Source organism: Megachile rotundata, chromosome 3, assembly GCF_050947335.1.
Source record: "Megachile rotundata isolate GNS110a chromosome 3, iyMegRotu1, whole genome shotgun sequence".
NCBI lineage: Eukaryota > Metazoa > Arthropoda > Insecta > Hymenoptera > Megachilidae > Megachile > Megachile rotundata.
Genome location: NC_134985.1, coordinates 18,686,206 through 18,709,936, shown reverse-complemented (window position 1 = coordinate 18,709,936; position 23,731 = coordinate 18,686,206). Strand labels below are relative to the sequence as shown.

The following is a 23,731-nucleotide window of genomic DNA, read 5'->3' as shown; positions in this document are numbered from 1 at the left end:
TTGCATCGGCAAGGTTGCATCGCATTGTTCCTTTTAATGCGCCTCTCAAAAGCACGGGCTCAACTTCGTTTTGATTAACCGCACGATAAAAGGGCTACTCCCTTTTGTTTTCTTTACTCCCGCTTAAATGCTGCGAGAACGATGCCACTTTTTAACCTTTTACGTACATGTTCTTTCAAATATTTTTTCTTATCTTGATCAACTTTTTGAAATTCAATGTTCAGGTGTGGTTGCTTTTTAAATGGTGGGGTTCATTAATCTTTTTGTAGGGTGGACGTATATGTACGTCCTTCGAAATAGTTTGGTTATTCTGGTGATCGACTATGGATTTCACTTTTTATCCTTGTAATTTAATCTTCACTCAGTTGCTTTTAAATGGTGGGATTTTTTAGGTTTTCTATGAGGTGGACGTATATGTACGTTCTTCGAAATAGTTTGCTTGTTCTGATGATCAACTATGGATTTCACTTTTTATCTTTGTAATTTGATCTTCATTCATAGTTGGTTTTAAATGGTAGAATTTTTTAGGTTTCTGATGAGGTGGACGTATATGTACGTCCTTCGAAATAGTTTGGTTACTCTGGTGATCTACTATGGATTTCACTTTTTATCTTTATAATTTGATCTTCACTCAGTTGCTTTTAAATGGTAGGATTTTTTAGGTTTTCTATGAGGTGGACGTATATGTACGTCCTTCAAAATAGTTTCCTCTCGATGATCAACTCTGTATGTAACTTTTTATCCTTGTAATTTAATGTTCATTCAAAGTGACTTTTTAAATGGTGGGATTTATTAACATTTTAATAAGATGACATATATGTAAGTTCTTTAAAATAGTTTCCTTGTTCTGATGATCAACTTTGTATTTAACTTTCTGTCTTTGTAATTTAGTGTTCATTGATAGTTGCTTTTAAATAATGAGACTTGTTAAGCTGTTAGTAGGATGGACGTATGTGTACGTTCTTAAAAATGATTTTTATGTGGAAGATCAATTTTATATTTAACTTTTTGCCTTTGTAATTCAATGTTCATTGACAGTTGCTTTTAAATGATGAGACTTGTTAAGCTGTTAGTAGGATGGACGGAAGTGTACGTTCTTAAAAATGTTTTTTTATGTGGAAGATCAATTTTATATTTAACTTTTTGTCTTCGTAATTCAATGTTCATTCATAGATGCTGTTTAAACAGTAAGATTTATCAATTGTTTGTTAGAGAGGACGTATATGTACATTCTTAAAAATATTTCATTATCTTGTAGCTCAATTTTATATTTTATTTTTACAAGATTATATGGTAATTGTAGAAATCGCATCCTTTGAGTTAAGATCGGAAGTGTTAATTGCAGCGCGAAATAATCGAAAGATTGATCGTGCAGTGACTAAGTGACGCTAGGCGGTGTCCAAGAATGGTTTACGGTCGCGCCAATTCCCGTCGTGCAGGATAATAAATATTTTACGCGGATCATTGCTACGGAAACGCGAGTAACGATAATTGGAGTTTATAGCCTACTTACGTGAATTTATAATAGCGACAGTCGCGTTCTACGGCGGGTCGAATCGTAAAATTCGCGATTACAGATTAGGCAGTTAATATATTTACTGTCAGCAAAGGGAGGTTCCAGTAGTATTCCCGTTCGCTTTTTCTATTCGCCGATGTTATTGCAGGTTAAACGACGCCACTTAATTTTCCTAATAAAGGAAAAAAGAATGTACGTGTCTCGTTCGGTCTGAAACAAGGCTTTTAACGAAGTATTTAATTAAGAAAACCGGATGAAAGTGTCCAAGCACTTTTTTATTACGCTTTGTCACTTTCCTCTTGCACTTTTATGGAACGCCGTGTTTAGACGGAAAAAAAGTTCGATCGATTCTAAAAGACTCTTTTAAGACTAAAAGGCTGTTACCTGAGCACGACGTATGTACACGTCGAATTAAAATATATATAGAAGCAATTTCGTGTCACTTAAGGTACTTTTCGTGTTTCGAATTGTTACCAATTCGATTGCAAACCGTGGGTTGGCCTTTAAGGTATCTATTATTACGTGTTTAACCTTTTGCCAAGAATAAATCACTCGTACCGTCTTTTCTATTAATAGTCAATAACGTATACAATCCTGTGCTAAATTATCGAGCCACGATGAAATACTTCGAAATGTTACTTTATGCAACTCTCTAAATATTTTCGAAATCACTTCCTGTACATATAATATGCTGTAATAATTACAAATTTTGTAATTAACCCCTTATGATTTTCTCAGCGAGTGCGTCAGAAGGGCGACTTAATTATTGTTGCAACATTAATACAGACAGAGAATGTTCAAATGTTAGGGACATTTTCTATGTGGCAATCATTGGTGGAAGGGTAGAAATTGAAATTAAACGCGAAATTGAATCGTGGTGAAAATGTGAGCCAGATTCGTCGCATTTCAAGAATTACGTGCGTCACGTGCGGAAGACGATATTGTAAGACAAAGGGTTAAAATACGTTGTCGAAAATCTATACAAATGGTCACTTCATGACCCACAAGCAAACATAGTTAATATCGTTGTAGTTTAGGTGTAGTATACGGAACTCACACCCGAATATCATTAACATCGTATTAACTAGATCCGTGTTAACACCTCAGTCCTTACGCACGTTTTACAAAAGAGCTCCCGATTTTTTGCCACATCGTTGATTCTTGACCGGTGCCGCCTCTATCTTATCTCTAAACCACTACTACTCGTTTTCACCGGTATAGTATTTTTTGCCGCCACTTTGGGAAACATAAATCGCCTGAATATCTGCCAACAACTTCGTTATCCTTCTAAGCGAAACTTGATACGCGTATTTACGAGCTGGAAGTAGAGAACGGGTTTTTTCGTCGTTGCACTTCTTCGGGACACGCATCGCGTGCGTATTCTCATTGTTCTCGAAAAACTATAATCGGGTCGCGCCAACCGTGAAAGCACAACAGGTTTTTTCCCTTTCCGGCGCGTTGTCAGATTGGCGCCAGAAATTTTAGATTCTGAATGAGTTTGGATGGATTCATTCATTTTGGGGATGAAATACTGGGTTATTGTTAGGTTATTACTAGGTTGTTATTAGGTTATTAGTAGGTTACTAGTAGGTTACTATTAGGTTATTATTAGGTTATTACTAGGTTAATACTAGGTTGTTATTAGGTTATTAGTAGGTTACTATTAGGTTATTACTAGGTTAATACTGGGTTAATACTAGGTTATTAGGTTATTAGTAGGCTACTATTAGGTTAGTATTAGGTTATCACTAGGTTAGTACTACGTTAATTTGTTAGTACTACGTTTGTTATTAGGTTACTATTAGGTTACTATTAGGTTACTATTAGATTACTATTAGGTTACTATTAGGTTGCTATTAGTAGGTTAATACCAGGTTATTATTAAGTTATTGCTAGGTTATTACTAGTGTTAGATTGCTTCAGGTTCTTCCAAACAGAGGGTGACTACCCTTTACTTCAAATTTTACTTCGATCTTGGGAACCTAGGATTTATGTTAGGTTTTCCTAAACTCTGAGTAAAACAAATTGTAACTTCTCAGTTCACTTAGATTCTAAGTGGAGAAAAATCTAACTTGAGAATTTGAACACTCCAGAATTTGATACAATTTGGAAATTGGGGATTGTGGGAGTTCATCAGTTTCCTTCGATCACCTTTGCCTCCATTATTGATTTCTCGATGTACTTAAATTTGGGACCCAAGGAATTAGATTTTTCTAAACTTTGACTAAAAGAAACTATAGTTTCCTAGTTCACATAGATTCTACGTAGAGGAAGATCTAACTTGAGAATTTGAATACTCCAGAATTTGGTACAATTTGGGAATTGAGGAATGTGGGAGTTTGAAAATTTATACTTTGATCACCTTTGCCTCCATTAAGGATTTCTCGGTGTACTTAAATTTGGGACCCAAAGAATTAGCCTTTTCTAAACTTTGACTAAAAGAAACCATAGGTTCCTGGTTCATATAGATTCTACGTAGAGGAAGATCTAACTTGAGAGTTTGAACACTCCAAAGTTTATTAAATTTATTTAGAAATTAAAAAATGTAGCAGTTAGAAAATTTACATTCACATTTACATTAGAAAATTTACATCACCGCCTCCATTAACAATTTCTCAGTATAATTGAACTTAAGAACCTAGATTTACCCTGAACTTCCTATACTGTAGACAAATCACATTGTAAGTTCACTCAGATTTAATGTAGGCACCCAAAATTCGGTTCAATCATGTATTTGTCAAAGTAGTTGAATTTCTAGTCGTACTCCCCTTTAAAATACAAGAAAAAAATGTTTTCGATGCGAGGAATTACGAATTCGTTTATTAACGAGTAACGAGAAGGCAATTGGACGTGGTTCGTTAAATTCAGCAACAACGCATCGAATTCCGATCCTTCCGTTATTTGTCAGCAGCGGCAAAACACGTCGAACAGGTCGACTTTCTACGCGGGAACATCTGTTCCGCCGGTTATAAGTATGCCTGTGTTACGACAGTAATTACTTTTTCATTCAACGAATAATTAGCGATAAATTTATTAGCGGTATCGTTCCTGTTTTAAGCTTGTTGCTATAATAGTTCATGCTTTCCGATAACTAGTCAATTTGTGTTCATTTTTTGATATCAGTACATGTCATTAAGACATGATATCCATTTTATGGATGTCACGAATTTTTCTGATGCATTCTAACGGTAATTTCATTCTTTTTCTGTAACTTGTTTTTCGTAAATGCGAAGTTTTCCTTGTATATGATAAATGTAGTTGAGTAGTCCCGTACAAAATAGTTCTAAACTAAAAAATTCGTATACTTTCCTCGTGAGATAAAAGTTCACTTGAAATTTTTATACATGTATATGAAACTTCTCGTACATGTTTTACAAATGTAGGTAATCTTCCCGCAGAAATATCCTTTGAACAAACCAAAGAATTCGTTTCATTCTGCGGCAGAAATGAAACTACCATAATTTCAACTTTTCGTGCGAGTATGTATATGAAAATTTTTGTACATATTTCGTGCAGTAGTCGTTTGTAGAAATTTCCTTTAAATTAGCGCTGGGATTCGATGCACATCCACGAACAAAGTCTAACTACCTAAGCTTATTATAACTTACCGAATAAATTTGTACAATGCACTGCAGAAAATTTTGCTTGTAGCATTACAAAAATCACGAAGTGTAGCGATAGATTAGAACCAACAAAAAAAAAATCATTTCACAAACATCGCTACGATGATTCATAAAAAACCCCATTCGCTTATATGAAAATCTGCTTGTTTACGCGTTTACCTGTATCAAGTTTAACAAAGACGAGACTCTGTTCGCTCGAACGTAATGAAAACCTCTGGAACGGCTCGAATTCGATCCGAGAAATCACGCTCGTGCACCGAACGCAGGATCCCCGTGCTCCCGAATGTCGATCGATCGTTACAATTTACGAGGCCGATTTTGCGAGCTTCTTCCAACGTCACCTTACGCTCGCGCCATTTCGATATCGACGGTCAAGCATCTGCTACAACTTACACGTTCGCGAGTGTAATATGGCGATAATGCCAATACCACGATGGGGTACATCGGTTCGCCGTTGTATAATTACGGCCCTGGACACGGAAGCGCTCGATATCTCCGTAATATCGGTTTTCAGGATCGTGGCCTACGCTCTCTTCGTCTCTCTTAATTCTCTTTCTCCCTCTTCGTGTTTCCCTTCCTTTACCGTTCTCGACATCGTCACCGGTGTACCTTCGATTTCACGCACAACAAACTTTTTCCTTTCGAGCAGCCTATTGCCACGCCTTATATTGCCTGGAAGCATCCCTCTTGCTACGCTTCATATCGCCGCGCGTGGCATTGCTCGGTCGCTGTATTCTACTCACGGGGATTTGTCATGTGTTGTATTGTCCACATGTTGTACCATGCGTGGTATTAGTCATATGTTGTATCACCACGCGTTGTATTCTCCACATGTTATACCATGCGTGGTATTAGTCATATGTTGTATCACCACGCGTTGTATTTTCCATATGTTGTACCATGCGTGGTATGAGTCACACGTTGTATCACCACGCGTGGTATTATGCACGCGTTGTGTTCCCTACGCGTTGTATTCTCCACACGTGGTATTACTCACGCGCTGTATTCTCCATGCGTGGTATTACTCACAGGTTATATCACCACGCGTGGTACTACTCACGCATTGTATTCTGCACGCGTCGTATTCTCTACACATTGTAACACCACGCGTGGTATTCCTCACGCACCGTATTCTCCACATGTAGTATCACCACGCGTGGTATTAGTCACGCACCGTATTCTCCACATGTAGTATTACCACGCGTGGTATTCCTCACGCACCGTATTCACCACATGTGGTATCACCACGCGTGGTATTACACACGCGTTGTATTTTCCACATGTGGTATCATCTCGCGTGGTATTACTCACGCACTGTATTCTCCACATGTGGTATCACCATGCGTGGTATTACTCGCGCATTGTATTCTGCACGCGTCGTATTCTCTACACATTGTAACACCACGCGTGGTATTCCTCACGCACCGTATTCTCCACATATTGTATCACCACGCGTGGTATTCCTCACGCACCGTATTCTCCACATGTAGTATCACCACGCGTGGTATTAGTCACGTACCGTATTCTCCACATATTGTATTACCACGCGTGGTATTCCTCACGCACCGTATTCACCAAATGTAGTATCACCACGCGTGGTATTACTCACGCACTGTATTCTCCACATGTGGTATCACCACGCATGGTATTCCTCACGCACTGTATTCTCCACATATTGTATTACCACGCGTGGTATTCCTCACGCACCGTATTCACCAAATGTAGTATCACCACGCGTGGTATTACTCACGCACTGTATTCTCCACATATTGTATCACCACGCGTGGTACTCCTCATACACCGTATTCTCCACATATGGTATCACCACGCGTGGTATTCCTCACGCACCGTATTCTCCACATATAATATCACCACGCGTGGTATTACTCACCCGTATTCTCCACACATTGTATCACCACGCGTACCTGCGCACTCCCCTTCCCCACACATACTCCACATGTGCCCCGCGCATTATATCGCCACGCATCTCAAATTTTATCGTCACACGCTGCAGTCGAAAACACCGTTCCCACCCATCGCAGTCAACGCGTTAACACAAACATTTCTTGCACGCATATAGAAAATTTACGATTCCATATACATCGCAGTGGCGTGTAATAACCACCATAAAGGATGCTTATTACACATCAATTTTTCTTCCGCCTCGTCAAGACAGGAGACTTTAATGATACACAGAAGCTCACCGTAATTATTGCCAGGTGAAATGATTACTTTGTTGTTGGACGTTCGATCGGTTACCATAATGGCCGGCTAGATTCCCGTTTACACGCTTGGCGGAAATTTCGAGGATCGTTAACTCCCGTGATGTTATACTTTGTTATTATCAACCGTGTTGCGTTTATGCAACGGACAAGCGAAATTTAGCGGAGGCACGATCGACCGTTCTCGTACGAAGATCCTTCGTTAATGATTGACGGTATCAACAATTACGGTACCGATTCTCGCACGTACTTACCCGATGGTCCACCAGCGACCTTACACGCACGTCACGGGAACCGGTTACCTGCTCTTTAAAGGTGCACGCGTGTCCAGTCCCCGAAGGAACGACGACCTGGTTCTGTACAGTCGGCGCGAATAATTCGGACGTTCCCTCTTTTTCGCGAGATCCACGACTCTCGGCCGCAGAGCATGGTCGATGTAGGAATGTCGTTTCTGAGAAAAACGATCGATATGTATATCCGGTAGATCGAATTTCACTCGACTCTCCACTCGCCAATATGATTTTGTTCTTCGTATTCTTCATACTTATACCTCCTCGTTCTTCATCGCTGAATCAATTACACTCTACAATTATCTCCAGACTTCTCAAACTCCCTAATTTTCTGAATCTTAAAATTAGGGTGCTTCGGTAACCATATATCACACGAAGTGAGATAAATATGCGAAAGTATGTATTTATAAGCGAGAAAAATTGTCGCGAAGAGAGTTGGAAGATCAAAGGGATCGTTTTTATCTTTGTGTTTATCTTGGAAAAAATCGCGCGATAACGATCAGTCAAGGAGGATTTTCTCGGGAAACGCAGCCGCGAGATTCCTCGTAAAAATTGACTCGGTAAAGAAACGTTTCGCGGCGAGCCGCATAAAAATACCAGAAGAGACCCGTCACTCGTACAGTTAACGTTCACGCCTTCTTAACGTCGAGTTACAGCCACTTTAACGGAGTCTTTAGGGCTTCAAATAGATCTTCGCCGGCACCCTGACGAGCTTTTGCATCCTTTTCCATCTCGACGTTTTTAAAGCCAACCTCACGAAACTGCTAGCGGCATTCCGTGGCGCCCTTTAGCCCCCGGAGGTAATTAACGTTAAATTGTTGCCGTCATTACCATACGATATTTCACTGGCATCTGGTGCGTGTCCGTCGTTGCTCACCAGACACCGACCGAAATCATGGGCTTCTTTATATTTCAAACTTTACTACCGGATCTTTTCCTCGTTTCCATTGTTACGACTCTGTTTATATCGCCTGGGGGTGCACGGATTGAAAAATACGACGTGGTTACTATATATAATCTTGTGAAAAACAGCTCTCCTTTTTATTGTTTCTTAAAGAGGGCGCAGACAAAGAAGGCGGAGTTAGAAGACGATTATCGTACTGATACGAAATGTTATGGCAACTTTTATGCTTCTAATTGATGTAGCTTTCTTTATTTGGTAGTGCATGCGTGAGCACCGGACTCTCGTTGTGTTGCAAATATTATGCGGACTTTTATGTGTACCTTCCTACCATAATCTAACAGAATTCCTCAACGATTCGTATCAGTACTTTTTGATCCACGACAGTGCATAAATCTTACATTACGGTATATAGTACGGTATACGCTATATAGCCACGCGTTGTATTACCTACATGTTGAAATTATCACGCAATTACGAACTCCATCTATTGTATTGTCCATACATCGCACCTTCCTCATCAATCATTAAAAATTAACTCGCTTTATAAGCTATCATATTCTTATTCACTCGGATGCATTTCAAGTAGGATCATTCGATTTGGCAGAAATAGAAAATCCATTGGGACACGCGCTTATCGAGCACCTCTGACGTGTAAGATAAAAGCAATATTCGTTTCAGAGACAGGAGATAACGAGGCTTGAAATCCGATTAAACCTTGTTCAAAATCGATCGAAACAAATTGCGATCGTGCAGCTCAATATTAATCCGAGCTGTTGAACCGTCTCACGAAAGTTTCGCAAAAAATTTCATAATTCCCACTGCACTGCATTCTCTATTTTGTTACTACAAATTCGTTGTAGTATATTTACTTGCAATATTCATGTTCGAAAAAAAATTGCACGGATTTATGTGCTACAGTAAAATAGTTTCACTTTCTCAATTTTATTTTTCCACGCAAGGTAGCAACATTTTTTATTCCGAACTCTTCGCAACAGTCGATATTTATTGGCCAAAAAGATTAAAAGAGTATACTGATTTACGATTTGTACTGTAGTTTCACTTGCCTTAGTTTTAATTTTATACAATGATTATATAATCGCACTTTCCTTTTTTATTTGAATTCATGACAGCAATGAATATTTATTCGCTACACTATTACGAAAAACATTATTACAAATTGAACACCAGATTTATAGATTATATAAAAATACAAGTTTATGTACACAGGTAAACATTTATAGATACAATGCTTTCTGTTTGATTAACTTAAACTTTAACGCAACAGTGTGGCAATTTTCACCTTTTCTTTCCCTTCTCGATAACTGACATTTATTCACAATTTTTATTTATTCATTCACAATTTTTATTTATTTATTCACAATTTTTTATTGCGTTGTTTAAACGATTTTTCAATACAACTCCAACAACGCTTATCAGTAAAATTATCTCTACTATTTAATGTCTCAAATTGTCTCGAAATCCCGAAAAAAATCAGTTCAGCGAGTTAGATCGTCAAGGGTTAAACTTTGATCGAACGCAACGTTTCACCGGGAGAGAAATCAGCGTCACGGTTAATTTGTCTGGAAGAGGGGTGCATGAAGGTCCGTATTCGTTGTAGAAGAACCGACGAGGAGAGGACTAAAGATTCTTCGGCTCTTGTACCGCAGAAAAAGACACATGGAAGGAAGAAAGGCGGAGGGTTGGAGAGACCGTGTCCATTCGTGATCTCCTTGTCCGCCATCTTTTTCGTACGAATTGCGCGCGCGTGTTCGCGTTCCTTTGGCCGCGTTATTTCTCCTCGAGCGGGCTCGTTCGTTCGATCAAAGCGGATCAGAGTTAATCTCGATGGAGAATCGAATTCATAGGCTCGCGACACGGATCTGTTGGCGTTCGCGTGCGCTCGAGACCCCTTATTGTCAAGTTTCTCCAGTTACTTTGCACGAGCACCGATAACTCGCGATCAAACCGCTGCTTAGCTCAACTTGGACACGTGTAATCCTGTTTACGAAGAACCCTTTACGTTCGCGAGTTTTACTCTTCGAGGACTCGACTCCATCTTTTCTCGTGCTTCGAGGTACCGCTTTTTCTACGACGCACGCGTTTCTAGAAATTCGTGCGGACTTATCGTGTCGAGATCGTGGATAGATTAGCACGGTTCAATTGCTGCGAGAAAGTTGAAAAACTGACCGAGTCTTTTTATCGTCTTCGATACGAAAACCGTATTTGCGATCTTTATCGGTAGATCGTTTGTCGAGATTACTTCGCGTAATGAAATTATACTTATGAATACGAATTGTTGATCTATAATTAATTATTGATTGGATAATTCGTGTTCAAAATGTCTAGGGGGATTAACGCGAATGTTGTATAACAGATAGAAATGCTATCGTGCAGTATCAAAGCAATTATGTTTAGTACAGATAAATAATTTAGTTAAACAATTAACGGAACATCGTGTTCACATTGAATTTTAGGAATTTCGGGTAACACGTCGATTAAGAAAGAACAATAGAGTTAATCGAAACGCGACAACAATTCGGTCCCTAATAAACCGATCATGCCAAGAGTACAAATTCCTGCAATGTTACTAATTAGGGTCACGAACGAACGACGCCAATCTGCATAATGGCAATATCATTTCATTTTCTTATCCGAGGATGTTTCGTGGAAACAATCTTTATTCGACAAACGATCGTCAACGAAGCACCGATTTACGCAACTGTACCCGGCGCAATTAGCATACTGGCGTATCAGCATCGCGTTTATTTCGTACATCAAGCATCGAAACATTGTAAACCCGCTACCGCACGAAAGATTCGAGTCGAGCCATTTACATCGAAATTACACGTTCGCAGCAGCAAATTGTTGCTCATTATCGGCATCCAAGAAAATATCAGCTTACTCTTTATATCACGCACTGCTACTCCCTGTATCTGGCCAACCATATACCATACTTAACGTTTTCCACGAACCTCTTCAGCTCGTGCGTATCGACATTCGGTTTTAAAAAGCGGTACGATGGGCCAACGCCCCGGTACACCTGCAGTTTAATTTTATTTCTCAATTACTCGAGTATTTCCAGCAGGGAGAGATCCGCCATAAGAACGAATCCAGTCTCGAGGGGTTGATTCGCGAGCGTCACCGAATCGTGTAGAGGATGAGAAAGTGGAAGGCAGCGGCAGAAGGAAGAAAAGGGACGTATCGGGAGTCTTCCTGGAGGGCAGGGATCGCAGGGTTTTCGCGGTGATGCTTGCCGCGGGGGTGAAAGCGGGCTTTTAAAAGGTTCCGATGGGAAACCCAGCAGGGCGTGAATGGCTCCAGACTCGCTGGAGGAGCCGCAACGGGAGAGGAAAGAGCCGGGGATAGAAGGTCGGTAGCTAGCTCGACGCAACAGTGGTGCGTGCACGGGGACACACACGCGGGATCGCACGCGTGTTGTCACGGCCTCGAGGTGTTCCACCACACCTTCTTCTCTTGGCTCTTTGTTCACGAAAGTTCGGTTTACCTCGTTCCCTTCTCTTGCCCTTTTTTCTCGCCTGTTTTTGCGCCACCTTCCGTGCCAACGACCATAGGTCTAGCTTCGCTGAAATAGAGAAACGACCAGATCCGAATGATCATGGCGAAAATGTTGCTTCGCTGATGGCTGTGGATGGACAACAAAATTATTATCAATTTTTCTGTATTTGGTACTGGACAATTTCCACAAGAATTTTCTAACTGATGTTCTTTCTTTCTCACCAGCTGAGGAATATTCGGATGTTTCTATCACATATTCTATAGTTCATGATCTCGCAATCATCACCGTACTGATTAAGCATGACGTCGATGTATCGTCAAGATCATAATAACTGATGTGGATCTCGAGTACCCTCATGGTGGCAATACTTTATCGCATATTCAGCAAACAGGTTATAAAACGATGACTATCGGGATTAGCAGAAACTCGATTACACTCTAGGAAACAATAAGTAAATTTGTACAGCGGTAAAGTTTAACGTAGGTGCACTTGTGCAGATATATGACAACGAAGTTAAGCTCGAAGATTTTTCCTAGTAGCTCTATATTACCGTTTGCTCCGCGAACGTAAACTAGGCTTTATAGCTAGAATTGCCGCGCAAAGGGTTGTTGGAGATATACATATATCGCGGTAGGCTTCTCCTCGGTAAATTAGCTGGCGGTAAATGAGGATGAAATGAATCCCGGTAATTAATACGACAGAGGGCTCGCAGTTATTTCGAGAGAACGGAGCTTCGCGGTGGCACGGAAGGAGGAGGGAAGGGCAGATAGAGGGAGAATCCGTGTGGAAAACGGGGAGAGAAGAAACGGTTCGCGCACGTACTATCTTTTCTATTCGTAGAGAAGAGTGTCGAAATCGAGGGCCCGCCCACGGGAAACGGTGATAAATAGGACCAAGGAAAACATTATTTTTCTCGAAAGCGATGATTTTTCCCTCGGTTGCTTTGTTTTCACGAAACTGCGACGAGGAGAAAGAAACGGAAAAGAATCGGAGGAAATCGTGTCGCCAGAAAGCGTTTTTTATAACGCGGTCCCCGTATCTCTTTTTCGCTTCCCTGACCCCTCTACAGCGCGGACGTGTTTACGAAAAACGGGATTCCACGTCGCGCTAAATAGTCGTAAGATATTTCGACGCCTGCTGACGGCGGCTACAAATTTCCCTTGATAATTTATCGCCGACCGATACTTAAATAGCGTCCCGCCGTGAAATTGGACGAGAACGCGGGCCGATCATCTTCTGGCCCGAACCCTTCTGCGCATTCGTATGCGACTTTTAATTTATTTTCATCAACAGCCACGTAACTTTCGCGCGAACAAGCTGTTGTCCAGACTCGATCCATTTCTTTTCGTATTTTACTTTCATTTATCAAACACGTATTTCCGTCCCGGAGCGAGGGATGCATCTTTTCCAAAATTGGCAGATCGATACGACCATGTTTAATTAATGACAGGAAGTGCACCGATTAAATTGCGTATTCATTAAAGTAACCGAGGCATTTATCAACGACCCAAGTAAAAAAGATATGGCTAGTCGCTGCACGATTATTCAAATGAAATGGAAGTTCCAACGCAGTTGAGTCGGAGTGGGTATCTCCGAAGGCGAGGCTGGTACTCGCGACGAAAGTTGCGAACAGAACTTGAAGCTATAACAGAGTTATTAACACGAGATTATTATGTAAGACAGTCTGTAATTAACACTCATTGACATTTATTATCCACCCGTTCATTTTCTTTCGCTGCGTAGTTATTTATGACATTTTCATTGAACTGTGCAACAGGTATCTCTGTGATTGCTACTGATAGACATGTCACTTTTTCCTTCGGTTTCTTTCACAGACGATGGTACGTTGTAGAAATTATTAACCTTAATTAAGCAGCTACCGTGGCGTTAGTGTCTCGTTCTCCTTGCTCGATATCGATCTCTTTTTCATAGAGTCGACAAGAATGCAAATTATGAACATGTTCGATCTCGCAGATACGATGTTCGAAAATGACATTGAATCTGCATCTCGATACGAGTAGGTACACAAGCCCGATGATCGAGAAACTTCGTTTTTTCAACGGGGAAACTATGCGTGTACAATTTCGATCAGTGCGACACTGTCAATTGAGCATTCGATGTTTAACACGAAACACGTTATGAGGTTACACAGTAATACATAGTTACAAACGTGTCATTCATTTGCATCTGTTTACCATTTTACCAGGACGATAACTCGGTAAGGTAATAGCTAATTCTTTGTTATATAAAACATGGAACGGTTTTTGTCCAGCTTGTAGCAATTATACGCGAAAACATGTACGTGACAAGATATTTGTTATCGTGATTTGACGTAACTGTTCCGTGTTAGCTTGTTCGAGCTTCTTGAATCGATAGCACACTTCGATTAGAACATTTCGGTAGACAACGAGGTTCTACAGAGTTTCAGAATGATGTAGCACAATTTTTACCAAAAACTCTTCTTATATTGCCGTGCTAATACAGTTTTGTATAGTCATTCGTTGTGCTACTACGACCATGTGCAATCTGCATTGCTGCAAACATTGCCACGTGGGTCAAGGAAACATACCAGTACCATGTTTCAAAAATGTCTACTGCGAAGGGGTAGGAAGTTTTTCGAACGAAAATGTAATATCGTTTAAAACTGAATATAAATAGCAAATCACGGGTTGAGTCATCAAAGACTCGACCCGTCATCGAGTATTAAGCAGGAATGGGCAAAGATATTTTAATCGTGAGTAATCTACGTTCGTTTTAATTTACCGCCTTTCGAGTACTTTCGTGTATGTACTCGCAAACGAACGTTCGCAGTAATTCGAGTTGTATCGTCGAATCGACCGGTCGATAAATTTCCATTTAATTTACTCAGCTAGTTGTCGAAAGCCTCGAATGGTGTTCAAGGTACTCTGGGCGTCGTTACACGAAATTACGTGACGATTATTGTTATCGAAGGTTCGCGATCGCGGGGGAACATCGATGCCAAACGTAATTCGAAAGGGAATATGTTTCGTTATTTTTTTGTTCTCTCCTTCCTCCTCGTTTGATCGTTACAGCTTCTTTTATATGTTCGCGAAGGGGTTATAGTCTTACCGGCGTAGCCAGGACGAACCTTTTAAGAAATTAATTGTCAAGTGTCATCTGTGGCTTAATAACGAGAGAGATACCGCTATTCCTTTTCGATTATCGTCCATTAAAGTAACATGAAATTGCTATCGAGTTATCGGCCGCGCATATTTATAATCGGATCGGGCTGATAAGCGAATATCACCTGCTTTCGAAATTACAGCCATTATCGCCGTTAACCCCTTACACGAGACTTATTTTTATACTCGATTTTCTAGTTTAATCCGTAACTACATTTTCTATACCTCGAACAATACTTTTCTACGAAAAAATCAGAGTAGAAACAACGATGAATCGTTATCGGGAATTTCGCTAAGTAACAATCTTGTTTCCACTTATAAATATAATTAACTAAATGTAACTCTTTAAATGTAGCTGATAACGTCCCAGAAATCTGTATTTGACAAATATGTCATCCCGGTTCAATTTCGTTATCCGACTCATTTATCTTATTGTTTGACGTTGCTAGCACTTAAGATTTCATCGACGACATCTTAGCTACCTCTTATCTCCGTTTTTCGTCAAGAATGATATACGTAATTAACAACTACTCGGTAAATCGTGGGAATCATAACTATTACGTTTCTAGCGGGGAATCAGCGAACGGTGCACACAGGCCGGGGAGTAGGGGGCGCATAATTCGCCGGTGCACGAACGTTCGAGAGTCGGGAAATTACACGGGAGGGAATTACGGAAGAAATAATCGCGGGGAAGAAATGAACACCTTGTTAATGAAAGACTGTAACCTTTTCAGCTGCTGGTGAGCGGCGGACAGCCAACGACGGCGACGTCGCCGGCGATGTCGTCGGGAGGTGCACTGAGCCCAGGTGCACTGTCACCGTCGTCGACGGCGACGACGACGGGCGCCGCGGCGGCGGCCGCGTCCGGAGGTGCGAGCACCCCGGTAGGTGGTGCCACGGGGCCCGGTTGCTGCGAGAACGGCAGGCCCATGATGACGGACCCCGTAACGGGGCAAACGGTGTGCAGCTGTCAGTACGACAGCGCGGCGAGGCTCGCCTTGGGTGCGTATCCGAGGCTAGCACCCACGGCGACCTCCTACTCTTCTTACCCCACGCCGACGCCCTCCACCACCGACCAAGGGCCCTACCCCAGCATCGGCATGGACAGCTCCGCGTTCTACCCTCCTCTGGTGAGTCTCCGTCTTTTTCTCCTTGTTTGGCCTAGTTTTTCTTTTCGCTTTGTACAGAAGGTCGCTTAATTGTTGGACGATAATTAGCGGCGGGTTTTGCGTAACGCCGGATGAATAATTCATCGGCGCGGCGCATGGAAACACCATCGCGCGCGTGCAACGTACGCGGCACGAATCGTCGATGGCATTGTTACACACCGGTAGATTACGCGCTACCGATAGAGATTCGGGGTGTAGCGGCTTGGCAACGATCGCCGGACAAATTTCAAGTCCAGCTTTTGCGAGAACGCTCGGTTTCGAGTAGGCCCGATAAATCAGCCAAATTACACATCCCACCAACTAATCGGAAGAGTTACGAGCCGGCTGCGCGTATTTATAAACGCAATCATTAAACGGTTTATTAGCTCGACCACGACGGAGAAGGACGTGCACGGAGCGGCGTACTTCCACGTCGACAGGTATTAGAGGCGGTTTTGCAATTCGTTCGAGCACAACGACGGCCATCGCGACGTCAGATTGATCGGCCCGTCGAGCTAGGCGTGCCCGACGATTATTACTCCTGCCGGCTAAACTCGAGACGGATTAGCGAGCGGTCTTGCCACGAATTAGCTCGGAATTCCGCTGACGGAAGCCAGGGACGTCTCAAATCGGCCGCTGCTCGAACTCCTTAGCCTCGTGAATCCATACGTCTCCCGCGTTTCTCTTTGGAGCTCCGTCTCCGTCGCCGGCTGCGTCGAATTATTCACGCACGGCTGTCGAGAGCGGAGCGATAATCTCGTTTAAGTTTCGGTTCGCGGAAGACGCGTCGAGACGCTACCTCTAACGAGGACTCCGTGATGGATTCGCGGTTATATTTCAGGGGAAAATTCGCTACTCGCTTCTTCGCCAGGGAGGCAGAGAATCTTGTGAAACACGCGTTTCTCCTGCAAAGACACCGGTTTATTCCGTCGTGCCCGGTGCACGCGAGGAAAAAACGCGGCTAATAATAAGTCCTGGACAGAGAAGCGGACCAAACAGGCGCCCGTTGTCGACTAGATGCGCTGCTCGCTTTGCTTCGCGCTAACGACAATGACGGCGTGGGTGATCGAGACGGTGGAAACACTGTTTCGAGTATCGAATTATATTTCGAAGCCGCGAAGATACGTGTGTCTTTTTCGCTCGATGTAATCTGACGTGAGTCATACTGACTCATCTACCAATTGATCCTAAAGTCTTAAAGTCTTAAAAAGTTCTCAAAATTCCGAGTTCCCAAGGCACTTAAACTTATGGAATCTTAAGATTCGAAAGATTTGAAATACCTAACATATCGAAGTATCCAGGTCCTAAAATCCAGAGATCCACGGTCCTAAAATTTCAGACTCTCAGGACATAATTTTAAACTTCCTAAAATCGTAAAATTCCAGCCCTTAAAATCGCGAGTCCGAAAGTCGTAAAATTCAAAATGTAAAAATTCTGAACTTTCGTGAAGAAATTTGTTTTTCTGAAATCCCGAGATTTTATCGAAATCATCCGACAGCGTTGTGCGACCGGATGAAGTGTGTGGTGATCGAACGAAATTTTTCCAAACGATCGCGTAAGAGCAATGACGTACATGGACTCGAAACGTTTTACAATCGCGAACACATCGACGATAGCGGTGATAAACGTAATTAACGTAGAAATAAACGACCGATCGTATCTCCGTTTCGGCCAATTTATATCTGCACTCGAGCGTGTGGATACTAGCTAGCAGGGAGGTAGACAACGATAAAAAGATTGCTCGGAAAACACTCGTTTCGCCAGATGTTGCGAGTCGCCTGATACAAGTTGCTTCGACGAGCGGAAAGGAACGTGGAAGAAAAGAGAGCTGATAATTAAATTCTCCAGTTACTTCTTAGCAACTTTTCATTTTTGTCAGCTCGTAACTCGTCGCGGACGGTCGGCGCATTGGGTTTAGTCGGGGGAACGATTAACAAGAAGCACCCCGTTTTGCAACAGGAACCTTCGTTAAAATGAAGTAGACCGTTTTGTTCGTTGAGCTTGGTTTTTGTAAAACTACCTGTAGTTCTAGCTTACATACTGCAGTACTCTGTAACACCGTTACGGAATACTTTTTAGAACCTTCCAGTGAGAAATTATGTGTCTAACTATTGAAGAGCGAGCAGTTTGAATCATCGTTTCCGTACTGTCATCTTTATGCAAACTTTCACACGCAATAATTATACTCTCAATCAACCGAGACAAACTTGAGACACGTTGAGCATGATTTGTTCAAACGTTGAGTTTGATTTAATTGGGGTAATGATAATAATTAGCCCGTTTTGCACGAAGCATATAGTCATTTATCTTGTACGTACTTCAACGACGGTCCAAGAGTGATATTGAATAACGGCGGACAAGTTGTAGTAAGCCCTCGATCGGCCAAACGAACTGGATATTCTACTTTGTTGCAGCGTGTTCCCCCTTCAGATCGAAGTTCGACCACTTGACGATTATGCCAGACAATATTTGCAACCGAAGAACCAGTTTGTTATCCGCGCTGTATTTGACGCGATTTAACCCTTTCCTGTATTCCGAACTTAAATCCAATTTGTCGATCGGCGCAACTTTATTTTACCTCTTTGTATCGATCGGTGTGGCGAACGCGGTAGAAAGTACAAATTGATACAAAACTGGAAATAAGATTAACCTAGCAGTGCGACTATCTTTCCATTTGAATCTTGCTTAGACGGAAATGTAAAATCGAGCAGGGGAACTTGAATACCAGTTTCTGTACGCGTTTTTGCTTACAGAATACAGTTCATTGAAAATCAATCGCGATAATCTGGCGGAAGTAAAGTGAGAAAAAAATATACTGTATGATGGCTTGAGTGCAAAGATACACGATATATTAGTGCTTAATTAATTTTTTCTTTCGATGATCGAACGATGAAACCGTGTTACATGACATAATTAGACCGAGTATGAGCATTTACCAATTCAAATGATCCATTTGCTACTTCATATAATTAATACGCAGTAGGTGGACTTTCCATTATATTATCAGCGACGGGACAGGATCTTTGAATTCGAAATTACAGTGGGTTGCGTAACAACTGTAACGAAGACTCTGTGAACAGAATATAATATATAATTTATAATATATCTAATATATAATTAAACTAACAACCTATACGGCCTATAAATATCGAAACGTAATAAATCGAGATATCGATGATTTTCCATTATTTATTACGAATTTCTATCCCAACTCGCGAGTAAATCGCGATGAACCAATCAGCGCATGTCTTCCGATAACGACGCGTCACTCTTCATTGGTCAATGGTGTACAGCCGTTTCAAGTTCGACAAATGGACGAACTGGGTGCAATCGTAGATAACGAACGATTTAATCCCCCTGCAGGTGAATCACTATTTGCGACATTCAAATTTCCCGACCAGAGTGTCGATTGCGCGACATTGATTCTTCAAGTAGGCTGTTATCGTCTCCGAGGCGATACACGAACTTATTTTTCTCTCGAGTTTATCTACACTACTGCAAATGATCCGTTTGATCTTGCCGGCACGATTAGACGTAGTTAGATAACAATAGATACGATCGCTGTTCCTTATCGTCTCGCGGAAAATAGACAACGATTCTTTTCCCGATCGAAACCGTCTCGAATCGTCGGAGTAATTTTAGCGACACGTTAAAATCTTCCACTCTCTGTTTGTTCGAATTCGCAGCGACCATTAGGGTAATCACCGCGTATCATTCGGTTATCCAATAACCGAAAGATTGCCCGGCTCGTTCCAGTCAATTGAACTCGATTCTCTTTTCCACCCCGTTCCATAAACGCGTAATCGTTGACTTTAACGGGTCTCGCGATTCCGTGGCACCTAGGGTATTATAAATGTCCCCGCGTGGACATTAGCCCCGTGTATCGGCCGGGCAAATTAATTTAGATTGGCGTTTTATCGCCACCGAGGGGCACAGAGATAGAAGGAATGCAGATTTTAATACCAGGCGTAAATTTCTCCGCGATTTCTCAGTCAGCCCCGCGGAATAACTACTTCGCTGCTAATGTTAATTGCCGTCGGAATATTTTGTGACACCCGGTGCGCGTATTATGTCAACGTTCACCGATAATGCCATTCATAAACTGGCCAACCTCGACCCGGCACGGCGATTAGACGTGGCGGAACGTTATCGACCGCAGGCTTCGACGCGACTATGAAAAATCGTGTTCTCCGCGATTCGTGCGTGCGGTCTGCAACTCGTTCGTGGAAAACGGGTTAAGAGGTAAGAGGAAGTGGTCGGCTGAAAGGAAGCAGGGAGAAGCTGTCTGCGAACCGCTACGACCTAACCTTCGCTAGTACCGTCTCCATCGCTCTTTCTAACTCACGACCTTATTCGCAAACTTTTCAATTTTCTCACTTTCGAGTCTTCGAAATTTTCATGTACTTTCAAATTTTTTTGTCTGTTCCAATTAATCCTTATGTTCTTAGATTTTGTTACACCTTGATTTTTATTGCTTCCAGATCTCTATATTCTTATGTTTTTAACTCTAAAACTACCAAACCAAATGACCGCTCCACAAGGTACACATTACCGCTCTTATTATAAGGTACACATTTTTTTAAAGTACATTCCTTGAAATCAGCATTGATTTTCATCAAGATAAAGAATAAATGTGTGCCAATTTATGTTTCGTCGTTTGTATATTTATTCTTCAACTTCATTTTTAATTTCAAAGTAAGTGTACACATGTCGGTAGGTTTAGTGTTAAATCCTAAATTCTCTTATTTCTATTTCCTATATTCGAAAGTCCATAATGTAAACGAGGCGAATATTAAAAATCCGTGATCAATGTCAACTGCAGTTAATAAATGAGAGGTTAATTATCGTTTTTCGCCTGTACAATGAAGGTATTAACGGTTTAGGGATAATGATTGGTTTGCATGCCTCTCTGTGCCACTGTACCAGCATTCCGATCCGCGATATCGTGAAATGCGTTACTTTACGGCTCATTGATAAGCGTAACACACGTAGCACTCTTAATCGCGGACGTTTACGCTCTTATAATTGGCAGTTACGCGCGGCTTGCATGCGATACAATGTGCCTACACGCTTCGGTTCAGAGCAACTCGAGGTGATCTTTATTTTCCAGCTGATCGTCATGCTTTCCGACTTGGTGTAATGCTCGCTGCCCGCGTCGCTTAACATTCTGCATATAAAGCGTGTCGTAAACGGCCAAATGATTTGATTATGAAAATTAACCTGGTTACATGTATGGCCAACCGGGAACATGATTAGATAGAAAAGTGTCCGACAACGGGAATAAAGATTAGACTTTCGAAATGATCCTATTTGGAACGCTGCAAAATCTGGTCAATTCATGTTGGTTACACGATACGAGTGGAATGAACGCTAATTAGGGTCGCAAAATAGTCCATGCAATTTGCGAATAATCGTTTTAATAGCTTACGATTATTCTTTAAGTAGAAGATAATTTATTTAGATACTCGAAGCATCGGTTACCGCGATACAATCGCGTTCACCATATCGAGTAAATATTCTCGTGACCGTAGAAGCAGAATCCACTATCAAGATGGTAGTTGGCGTTATTAGTCGAGCTTGACCGATTGACGCTCGAAGAATGCCATTTGTCGCGAGACGGTGCGTCGAACGTCATAGTTTTGCACCTTTATCGCGATAAATTGCAGTCGGCCTGCGACCTGACCGCTTCGCTCGGTCGTTCATGGAATTTCAGCTTCGTCCTGCAATTTCGTGCACGCGACGATCGCTCAGCCTCCGCGACAACGAACCCTGGAATGTCATAAATGACCGGCCACCGGGAATTTTGAGAATTTTGACGAACCTTTGACCCTCCTTCCTCGGAGGCTACTTACTATATCGACGTTCGAACCGAGAGGAAATCAATCCTCAAGTTCCACCAACCATTTACTCAGAATGTTACAATAAACAGGTCATATTTAAGTCCAACTCGCAAATCTTTATCGTCAGAGTAATAAAGTCCTCGAGTCCATGAATTGAATTTAAACGATCGAATTATTTTTCTCCTCGAATATAAAAAGCAAATTTACGAGTCTCTGAATTAGAACCGAGTCGCGGAATTGTGCTTATCGCGAGAGGTAATAAATGAAACTTTGTGTCTATGAATTAGATCTGAACCTTTTATGCTCGTACGGTTGAAAGGCTATTAATGATCGTGAAAAGCAAGTCTGCCAATCAAGGTAATAAAGTTTCGTTATCGTGTGAAAATAGTTGCTCGCGTTACCCGAGGTGTTAACTAATCTAATCGGAAAGGGTGAAGTCATTAGTAACGTGTATCGAATACAATATAATCTTATCGATGAAGACACATATACGCGTATACATATTAATATAATAAAATAAAAGTAGGTGTATTTCGATCAACTGTTCTAATGTTAATGACCGAATTTCCAACTGAAAATATTTTTTTTGGAACACGGTCTACGAGTGTCGTACAGAGTCCAGAGTTCTGAAGCTAATTCCGTGAGCTAAAGTGTAATAACGAATTGTAAATTTAAGCACGTGCTACCGATTGGAGCACGTCGTTTCGACGAGCATTATAATATAATAAGACTCGTATTAGCATTGAATGAAGTGGGTGGCGCGAGAGCTGGCATCGATAAAGGAACTAATAAAAAAGGCAGGCTCTTTAAGACGATCACGGTGGTCCTCGGCAGAAATAAATAAAAACTCGAGCGTGGCTTACCACCTCGAGTTCGAAGGTGATCCAAGAATGGATCACGTCGAAGCTTCTGAAAGCTGCTGTCCCACGCGGAAGCTCTCTACGGCTTCGTCATCGACCACGAGTCGATACTCATTCCCCTCGTCCTTTGTCGACGTTAATTAAATTATCACAGAGCAACTGCCGGCAGAGCTTCGAACTTTAACTTTGAAGGCCTCGCGTGACGGGCTTGCCGTGTCCCCTCTTTATATTCGGCCAACTTTTCCTCCGGTTGTCTTTTGTCACTGTTTCCGAGTCGAACTCTGGCCAACCCCGTTTAGACGGGGTAGTTTGCCGTATTGTGACTCGTTTGGGAAACTTTTGCACGTGCTTCTGCTTCCTAATTGGCTAGACACGAGCTTGCATGGACTTTTCGCTGAATGGGACTGGTATTAGTGGGATATTTTTATCAGTTTATATTATATCAAACTACCACAGCATTTCCTGTTACAACACCTTTGCAATACCAACTAAATGTCACGTTTTGTATCTTTTCTCTCTTCTTGATGCTTCTATATTTATCGATGTACTAGCGAGATCGGTATTCAGTTATATCGCAAGTGATTTTATTTTTTCAAAAATCAGAAAGAACTTTCCTATACTTTGAACAGCTTTCTTCTAAAATTAGAACAATATCGAGTACGTTCTGT

General features: G+C 41.6%; 1 protein-coding gene and 1 long non-coding RNA gene across 4 annotated transcripts in view; one reads left to right on the top strand and one right to left on the bottom strand.

Moving 5' to 3' along the window:
• Window positions 1-23,731, top strand: part of LOC100880274 (homeobox protein araucan) — a 79,673-nt gene that overhangs the window by 24,778 nt on the left and 31,164 nt on the right. For 2 of the 3 annotated variants that reach the window (XM_076529944.1, XM_076529945.1), the window contains exon 2: window positions 15,950-16,345. The exons of the other annotated variant lie outside the window; for it this stretch is intronic. In XM_076529944.1, the coding sequence (XP_076386059.1) occupies window positions 15,950-16,345 (396 nt within the window). The remainder of the gene's footprint in view (window positions 1-15,949; window positions 16,346-23,731) is intronic. 3 annotated transcript variants of the gene reach the window in all.
• The window catches only part of LOC105663212 (uncharacterized), a 241,852-nt gene continuing 226,799 nt past the window's right edge, over window positions 8,679-23,731 (bottom strand). Inside the window, exon 6 of the long non-coding RNA XR_013037653.1 lies at window positions 8,679-12,138. This is a non-coding gene — a long non-coding RNA (uncharacterized LOC105663212). The remainder of the gene's footprint in view (window positions 12,139-23,731) is intronic.